The sequence below is a fragment of the Protopterus annectens genome, chromosome 2.part1, assembly GCF_019279795.1.
Source record: "Protopterus annectens isolate FY-2018-M chromosome 2.part1, PAN1.0, whole genome shotgun sequence".
Classification (NCBI taxonomy): Eukaryota; Metazoa; Chordata; order Ceratodontiformes; family Protopteridae; genus Protopterus; species Protopterus annectens.
Window position 1 is genome coordinate 1,888,371,507 of NC_056729.1, and position 10,000 is coordinate 1,888,381,506.

Genomic DNA, 10,000 nt, shown 5'->3' on the forward strand with positions numbered 1-10,000 from the left:
AGTAATAACATCCTATGCCACTTTGAGACACATCAGGTCATAATGTTGTACAACACCACCCATCATGTCACGGAAGGGTCTATCAGTGGCTAACATACCATCATCTCCATGATGGGACTTAGTTGACTGTTATCGTGTGGACAGAGATATCATACAGGAGTTGATTGGCTTCTGCCTTCATCACATGTGATCAAGGGGGATACAGGGAATGCTCAACCCAGTGGACATGTAGGTGTGTGTAAGACTGGTTCATAATTTGTTATGACTGCTTATGGGATGAAGGGTCTATTAAAATGCAGACTCTGGGTTAACTGAAAAGGATAATGAAGCGATCCATAAAATAACTTCACAGGTGACTGCTGACTCATTTTACATATGTATCCTTTTCTTTAGACAAGATAGAGGATAAGGAAGAAATTTAGATCTCAGTATAGTTCTGCACTCGTTGATTGTGAATGCATACTCCACCCATGTAGATGGAAAAGCAGACCACAGCAGACCTATATTCATTGGTACTCAAAGTTCCTCATCGTCTAATGCCTTAGAAGCCAGGGTTTTCCTCAAAAGTAGCTGTAGCAAACTAAGGATAAACCAACGTTTTGAAGTCTGACATTACATGGAAGATTTTGAATACTAGGAATTTGAATTTGAATATTAGGAATTCTTTAAGTACACTTTCTTTGTGTACTTTCCAAGGTCAGCATGCCACACGTACTATAAATACAGAAACGTTTTTTATTCAGTGACTGTTTAACATATGCCACAAATAGTTTAATGAGAAAGGTAGCATAACATGATTTAAAGTTCTTAAATATAAGTCACATTACTCTCGTAGCATCTGTCTTGGTTATCTTTGTGTGTGAGTTTTGAATTTTACATTTTTACCAGTGGTGATTCCTACATCTTTATCTTGTATTGCACATGTAATCACATGAGTATTGCTGTACTTTACTGTATGTACACTGTATGTGCACATGTATAACATACACCCAGTATTGTACATGCAATCACATGACTAATGTCCTACATCACTTTATGCATACTGTATGTGCACATGTATGAATATGTATGTGGACATGTATAACCTCCACACAGTTGTGTACATAAAGTCAAATGACCATTGCTGCACCTCACTGTATGTACATATACTGCATGTGCACATGTATAACCCACACCCTGTGCTCCACATGCAGTCACATGACCATTGCTGTACTTCACTGTACGTATACTGCATGTGTACATGTATAACCCACACCTTGTGTTCCACATATAGTCACATGATGATTGTTATACCTCACTGTACATATACTTAATGTGAAAATACAAAACCCACACCCTGTGCTGCATATACAGTCACATGGTAATTTCTGCAGCTCCCAGTAAATATATTGTATGTCCACATGTATAATCTACACCCTTTCTTCACCTACAGCTGCACAGCTACTGTTGTGCCTCATTTCTTTCCCAGATGCATTTAGTCCTACACTTTTTGCACAGTTTGGTTAATTTACAATTGCCTGGAATGCAGACATGTATTAATCTCTCTGTCTCTGTAACCAAAGACCCTCCACTATTTTCACGTTTGTACATACATGCATACATACAGCTCTTTTGCAGCTTCCTAGTTTATTGTTGTGTAATCTGCATGAGGAGCTTATCTTTCGGATCTCTGCTGAAAAAGTAAAAATGCCAAGTCATTCTATACCGATAACTAGTTAGCTTACCAACTAGATAAACACAGTATGCATATGCAATAAAGAAATGAGTATAAATCTATAACTAACTAAATAAAGGCCTACATGAGTATTCTGAGTCTTTTGTACGAAAGGAAGCTCAGCTCCTCCCATCTTTAAATTCTATATATTTTCCATTAGCTATGGTTATCCTTTCACACCTTTCAAATTTTTGTGCATTACCCAGATTTGACCCACTGTTATGGCACATTAATGGTCTTTGCTCATCTTCTGTCATCAACCCCTTACTTTATCTCAAATTTATACTCATTAATACCAAAGAGGGACCAGTACACACATATGAAATGCATTTTCAGTGGTTATTTTCTAAGGATTGCTTGCCCCTTTAACCCATTTTCAGTGGTCATTCTTTAAAAATCAGAAAATTGGCAAACTAGTCTCACCCTGGATTCTGGGGGGTTGTCCATAGTTTATCTCCGTGTACTATTTTTGCAGCTCTGTCTTCTCCTGTGTCCATGCCGGTTTATTCTAGAACTCACTTTTCTACCTCTCCCTAAATGCCTGGTGTTTGATTTGTGGCTACTGATTTTATATGCATATAACCTTTGCCTTTCTGTTGCAGCTCTGGTTTGATGCTTCGTGGCTACTTCCTCACAGAGCCTGAGTTCTTGTTTCGTGTTTATTATCCCAGTAATAACCCACCAAGAGTTCCAAAATTCATATACAGTACTGTCTGTCTAGAGTGAAGCTACCCTTTAAATTCATGCTGACTACTTATTTTGCAAGGTCACTCATATAATGAATCCATATTCACCGACTGATTTGAAGAAGTAAAAATTTTTAGCTCTTAGTGTTGTTATTTCACAGTTCCAGGTTGTGGGGTGCAATACTGATCTCCAGTTGCTGTGTTTGTAACTTTCCTGTTTCCATGTCTCAGCATGAGTTTCTTTGCAGCACACTACTTGCTTTTTACCTGCGAAAGACTTGTCTTTTTTTTTTTTTTTTGCATTCTTTAAACGTATGTATCCCTTGTATCTATCCTCACTACTGTTGGCTGGACCGTGGATTAAAAGTAAAATCAGAAAATCAGGGATCAGTTTTATGGGGATCAATCCACCTCTCAGAAAACCTACAGCTCAAAATCTGTACTGTAATTAAATTCAGTCTTATTATTCTACTTGCAGATGTTTTAGTGTCTAAGAAGAACATGATTGCTTAACATAAAATCAACAGCTTGACACATTATATGTACAGTCTATAAATCATATCCTTCCTGCTTCATATTTGTTATAAGCAGTTCAACATGAGAAACTAAATGTGAAAACCTGAGTCAGTTCTTCCCTCCTAAGGGTTTGCTTCAAATGTCTAACTATAGTCTAAAGCATTTTTGAATCGTGATATAGTTTTGGAGCTCACTGTCTGCTATTTACAATGTTAGTACTACAAATGAGTTACAGACGTCCCCCTTGGTTTGTAAATTATCTGTGAAGCACAACTGACCTAGTCAAAATAAGTAAAATGCAGGCCTTGTCAGCTTTTTGCAGTAGAAGAGTAAAGTTCTGATGATGGTGCAGGGAATCTTCTGTGGGAGCTGGCAGGCAGGATGGGACTGAACAGCTTCTGTTAGCTGGTCCATTCAGGGGAGGGGGGTTGAAGAATCAGGGAAGGGGGTTGAAGAAAGATTAGGCTTGCCTGTTGGTGGACACCTACTGGGAGCTCCAGGTATTATACCTGTGGATCTTGGGTCTGGGAGCATGCACTACCACAGTAACAAGACACAGACCAATGAAATTCTGTGTTCAGAGGCACAATCCACTTGGAAGGCAGCACAGGGCGGAGCTTGGAGAACCATGGAGCAGGAGAGCATGTGCTCTGTCCAGGGAGATGGTAGGTTGTCCCACTCTCTAGTACCTGACTGATACCACTGCCAAACCAAGTGGGATGTAGGGCTCTTACTTAGCCCAGGATTGTCTGCCTCCTGCCCCTGCAGAATGAATCAGCCAGTCTGGTGTAAGTAGGGGAGTCAATAGCGAAGTCCTATGAGAAAGCAAATATATACATGCATATATATATATATATATATATATATATATATATATATATATATAGTTTATTATCAAAATGTAGAATTAAGTTGGTGAACACAGGAATGTCAAATGGCAGTTGGCTGATTCCCATGTTACCAAATGTTACTTTGAGTGAGAGTCTTTGTCAGCAAATGCCACTGTGCATTCTCTAATATGTGCTTGATGTTTTGAATAGAGATCACAGTACAGTGGGAATTTCGAAATTTATCCCCTTCATCACTGTACTGTGATCTCAGAGTTGGAATATATAAGTTGCAGGGGGTGGGGGGCACAACCCCCACAGGGGGGAGCAGGGGGGGGGCACAAAAACGTGAATACAAGTTTAACATTTTCACCTAACTGATCAGCTATATGGATATCACAGTCGGTATTTGATGAAAATGTTGACTCTGCTGATTTAGTTCATCAGATTCGACATTTTTACCAATTTAATATTCAGGAATTCGATGTTGACTTTCGATATTAAATACCTTTTTTTTTTTGTCAACGTCGAGATTTTGATAGTAAACTATATATATATATATATATATATATATATATATATATATATATATATATTACACTAATGGATAAAAGTTATAACTATGATACTCATTGTATGCTAAGCACTGTATGTGGGGGCACATATTATTAAACATTGTATTATGTATAAATGTCACCAAACAATACTCTCAGCAGGTCACAGCAGATGTTCCCATATACTCATAACAAACAGGCATAAATCCAAAGACAAGATCCAATAAAACGTTTTAATGAGAAGTAGAGGTAGGTAAGCACTTTCACAATGAAACAGAGGTTATGTTACAATAGAACAGCTGAACGATTGATACAACAACCGCAAGGAGAAGGAGCAGTAAAATGTGATCACTGCAGTTTTTGTGAGTATATATATGAAGGAACAATCTCTGAGCATCCCGACACAGGAGTTAGGTATGATATTAAAATAAATGCTGAATGTAACACCAGAAATTTGGTTTACCTTGCTCAGTGTTTGGTATGCCATTCCTTCTCTGTAGGAAAGACAAACAGACGTTTGAGGGAGCATATAAGGGACCACATATCCTGTATGAGAAAGAGACATACATATAGTGCTCTAGCCAAAAATATGCTAGAGATGGATTTGGAATATCAGTTTAGAGTCAATGTATTACAGATAGTGAGGGATAATGTCAGACTTGGGAATATTCTGATATTACTGAGGAGAAAGAGCTTAAATGGATTATTACATTTAGAGCGCATTTAGGAAAGGGTATTAATGACCATATTAGCATCACATCTAAGCTTATGTTAATGACCATATTACCATCATGTCCAAGCTTATGTTAATGACTGTATTACCATCATGTCTAAGCTTATGTTAATGACCATATTACCGTCACCACTAAGCTTATGTTAATGACCATATTACTATCACATCTAAGCTTATGTTAATGACCATATTACCATCACAACTAAGCTTATGTTAATGACCATATTACTATCACATCTAAGCTTATGTTGACCATATTACCATTACGGCTAAGCTTATGCTAATGACCATATTACCATCATGTCTAAGCTTATGGTAATGAACATATTACCATCACGTCTAAGCTTATGTTAATGACCATATTACCATCATGGCTAAGCTTATGTTAATGACCATATTACCATCACATCTAAGCTTATGTTAATGACCATATTACCATCACGTCTAAGCTTACATTAATGACCATATTACCATCACATCTAAGCTTATGTTAATGACCATATTACCATCACATCTAAGCTTATGTTAATGACCATATTACCATCACATCTAAGCTTACGTTAATGACCATATTACCATCACGTCTAAGCTTATGTTAATGACCATATTACTATCATGGCTAAGCTTATGTTAATGACCATATTACCATCACATCTAAGCTTATGTTAATGACCATATTACCATCACATCTAAGTTTACGTTAATGACCATATTACCATCACATCTAAGCTTACGTTAATGACCATATTACCATCACATCTAAGCTTATGCTAATGACCATATTACCATCACGTCTAAGCTTACGTTAATGACCATATTACCATCACATCTAAGCTTATGCTAATGACCATATTACCATCATGTCTAAGCTTACGTTAATGACCATATTACCATCACATCTAAGCTTATGTTAATGACCATATTACCATCACATCTAAGCTTATGTTAATGACCATATTACCATCACATCTAAGCTTATGTTAATGACCATATTACCATCATGGCTAAGCTTATGTTGACCATATTACCATCACGTCTAAGCTTACGTTAATGACCATATTACCATCACATCTAAGCTTATGTTAATGACCATATTACCATCATGTCTAAGCTTATGTTGACCATATTACCATTACGGCTAAGCTTATGTTAATGACCATATTACTATCACGTCTAAGCTTATGTTGACCATATTACCATTATGGCTAAGCTTATGTTAATGACCATATTACCATCACGTCTAAGCTTATGTTAATGACCATATTACCATCACATCTAAGCTTATGTTAATGACCATATTACCATCACGTCTAAGATTATGTTAATGACCATATTACCATCACGTCTAAGCTTACGTTAATGACCATATTACCATCACATCTACGCTTACGTTAATGACCATATTACCATCACGTCTAAGCTTATGTTGACCATATTACCATTACGGCTAAGCTTATGTTAATGACCATATTACCATCACATCTACGCTTAAGAATAGGAAGCTTAAGAAGTGATTTGTACTATGTATATGCCTGTATTGAGCAATTCTGTTATGTGTTTGTATGCGTATATATGTTATGTTATATTTGAATAATTTTGCCATGCTTATCCTAATGACATGACTATGTTTTATGATGATAAATTTATTATCATGATTTTACACAGTGTTTTGAATATTCATTTTATACTGTTTTTGGAATGTCAATTCATTTGGTAACTAAATGGTTAACCTGTAGAATTTTATTTGTAATGAGGTTTTAGCACAGGATTGGTTAGTTTGAAATTAACTATGTATTTAATGGGAGTGCTTTTTCAGTCATGTGAAGGTCTGATGAAGCAAATGTTTTATTTGTGAAAACGCTTACCTACCTCTTCTTCTCATTAAAACGTTTTATTGGATCTTGTCTTTGGATTTATGCCTATTTGCTTATGAGTGTATGGGAACATCTGCTGTGAGCTGTTGAGAGTATTGTTTGGTGACATTTATCTATTTTGTGTAGATAGCAGCAGCATCACTCAGGGTGGTATCTTTTTCATTCAACTTTATTATGTATACTCATGACAGATGCTTTGTTGCCTGAAAGTCATTACTGCAAAGTTTATTTTACTATGGTTAGTCTCTACTAGGAAAGACCGAATCTTGATGACAACTCTTCTCCTTTAAACTTCTTTTTTTGCAGGGAGGAACTCCCATCCCTCCACCCACCAAACTGTTATATACCAAGTTCAACAAGTCCAAGATTGCTATACCTCAAAGAAAATGGAATATTCCAGATAATGGCCTTCTCGCTCTTAGTATATATTAGTGTGTTTTTTGGCCATTCAGTTTCCATGCTTCAGGACTTGCTCAAGTGGGTCCTGATATTTCAAATGGTTGGTGCTGTTTTCTTCCTATACTTTCTCTCTCCTGCCTTCCAAAATTTAAGCAAACAGGACTGACACTGTAAGCTTGAGGCAAACGTCATTCTGTACTCCAGGGCTTGATTCTCCGAGTCTTCATTTGATTACTTTTTGAATCTGAATAAGCAAAATAGTAAATAAGAATGTGGAGAAGTCCTTCAGCAGTGAAAATAAACATTCAAATCGTTTTAATGCCTTGTTTTAGAGAAGGACCTGCCAGATTATGTACTAGTTGCATATTAGGCTGCAATGTGATTTTATTGGTGCAGCACATGAATTTTCTGTGCCATTTTAATGGTCACTGAATCACAGCCAAGGTCAATTATAAAACGGCACATTGTGGATGGTAAATTTTACAACTTAATTAATAATTAATAATGTAACAGCTAGGAATGTATAAAAGTAGACATAGCACATCGATGGTTCTGAAGTCTTTCTGGTAAGTTTCAGATTATTGTTATGATGCATATTTAATCAGTGTTCAGCTTAAAGTTATAAAGCATATAGTAAAACTAACAAGATAATCACACAGATAATAACAGTTTGTTTTAATTCAAGTAATGAGCAGTATATGCCTCAACCTTACCTGATGTTGTGTATAATACATAACCCAGACTTACCTGATGTACCAGGTAATACATAACCCAGACTTACCTGATGCACCAGGTAATACATAACCCAGACTTACCTGATGCACCCGGTAATACATAACCCAGACTTACCTGATGCACCAGGTAATACATAACCCAGACTTACCTGATGTACCAGGTAATACATAACCCAGACTTACCTGATGCACCAGGAAGTACATAACCCAGACTTACCTGATGTTGTGGGTAATACATAACCCAGACTTACCTGATGTTGTGGGTAATACATAACCCAGACTTACCTGATGCACCAGGTAATACATAACCCAGACTTACCTGATGCACCAGGTAATACATAACCCAGACTTACCTGATGCCCCAGGTAATACATAACTCAGACTTACCTGATGCACCAGGTAATACATTTGCCAGACTTACCTGCTGCAGCAGGTAATACATTCCCCAGACATATCTGATTTAGTAGGTAATAAATGCCGCAGACATACCTGATGTTGTGGGTAATAAATGACCCAGACTTAACTGTTGTAGTAAGTAATACATTTCCCATATTTATATGGTGTTATGGGTAATACATAACCCTGACTTACTTGATGCAGTAGGTAATACATTCCCCAGACTTATCAATAAGAGTAGGTAATATATTCCCAAGACTTACCTGCTGTTATAGATAATACATGCCCCAGACTTAACTGATGTCATGGGTAAAACACGACTCAGACTTACCTCCTTCAGTTGGTAATACATTTCGCAGACTCACCTGATGTTGTGGGTAATGCATGGCCCTGACTTACCTACTGTACTAGATAATACATTCCCCAGACTTACATGCTGCAGTACATAATTGCAAGCCCAAGCCTTACCTGCTATTGTAGGTAATACATTCCCCAGACTTACCAACTGTTGTAGGTAATACATACCTCAGACATATCTACTACAATATGTAATACATGCTACAGACTTCCCTGTAGCTGTAGGTAATACGTGCCCCAGACGTATTTGCTGCAATAGGTAGTACATGTCCCAGATTTACCTGCCACTATAGGTAATACTTGCCCCAGACATACTTACTGCAATAGGTAATAGATACTCCAGACACACATGCTCCAGATTTACCTACTTCTGTAGGTAATACATGCCCCAGTTTTACCTGCTGCAGAATGCAATGCATGCTCCAGACATATCTGCTGCAGTAGCTAGTACATGCTCCAGACTTACCTGCCAGTGTAGGCAATCATGCCCCAGACTTAAATGGTGCAAAAGGAAATACATGCCTCAGACTTACCTTCTGCTGGGTGTAATACATGCTCCAGACATACCTACTTCTGTAGATAATAAACTTCGCAAACATACTTACTACAGAAGACAATACATGCCCCACACCTACCTCCTGCTATTGGTAATACATGTCACAGATTATCTACTGCTGTAGGTAATACTTGCCCCAGACATACCTGATAATGTGGGTTATACATGTCCAAGACCTATCTGGTGCAGTAGGTAATACATTCCCTACACTTACTTGCTGTAGTAATTAATACATGCCCCAGACTTACCTGCCAATGTAGGTAATACATGCCCCAGACTTAAATGCTGCAGACCTACCTCCTGCTGTTGGTAATACATGCCCCAGACTTACCTGCTTCAGAAGATAATACATTCACAGACTGACCTGCTTCTGTAGTTATACATGACTCAGACTTATTTACTGCAGTAATGCATGCCCCAGACTTACCTACTCCTGTAGGTGCAGGCTTTGTAGCATTTCCTGTTTCGTGATCTTGATTTTGATTGACATTGATATTTATACTCGGCATTGGTGCAGGGGCTGGGGTTGGTGCTGGTGCAATTACAGCAGGTGGTGCATAACCAGGAGTCGGCACAAAACCAGGTGCTGGTGGATAGGCAGGGTTTGGTTGATAAGCAGGGTTTCCTATATACTGTTGAGGAGACTGTGCGTTA

The 10,000-nt window shown here is 37.7% G+C and overlaps 1 protein-coding gene across 1 annotated transcript in view; it reads right to left on the reverse strand.

The window, feature by feature from the left end:
* The window catches only part of LOC122794686 (lipopolysaccharide-induced tumor necrosis factor-alpha factor homolog), a 135,656-nt gene that overhangs the window by 65,558 nt on the left and 60,098 nt on the right, over positions 1 to 10,000 (reverse strand). Inside the window, exon 2 of the mRNA XM_044063315.1 lies at positions 9,774 to 10,000. This exon is cut by the window's right edge and continues 10 nt beyond it. Within this exon, the coding sequence (XP_043919250.1) occupies positions 9,774 to 10,000 (227 nt within the window). The remainder of the gene's footprint in view (positions 1 to 9,773) is intronic.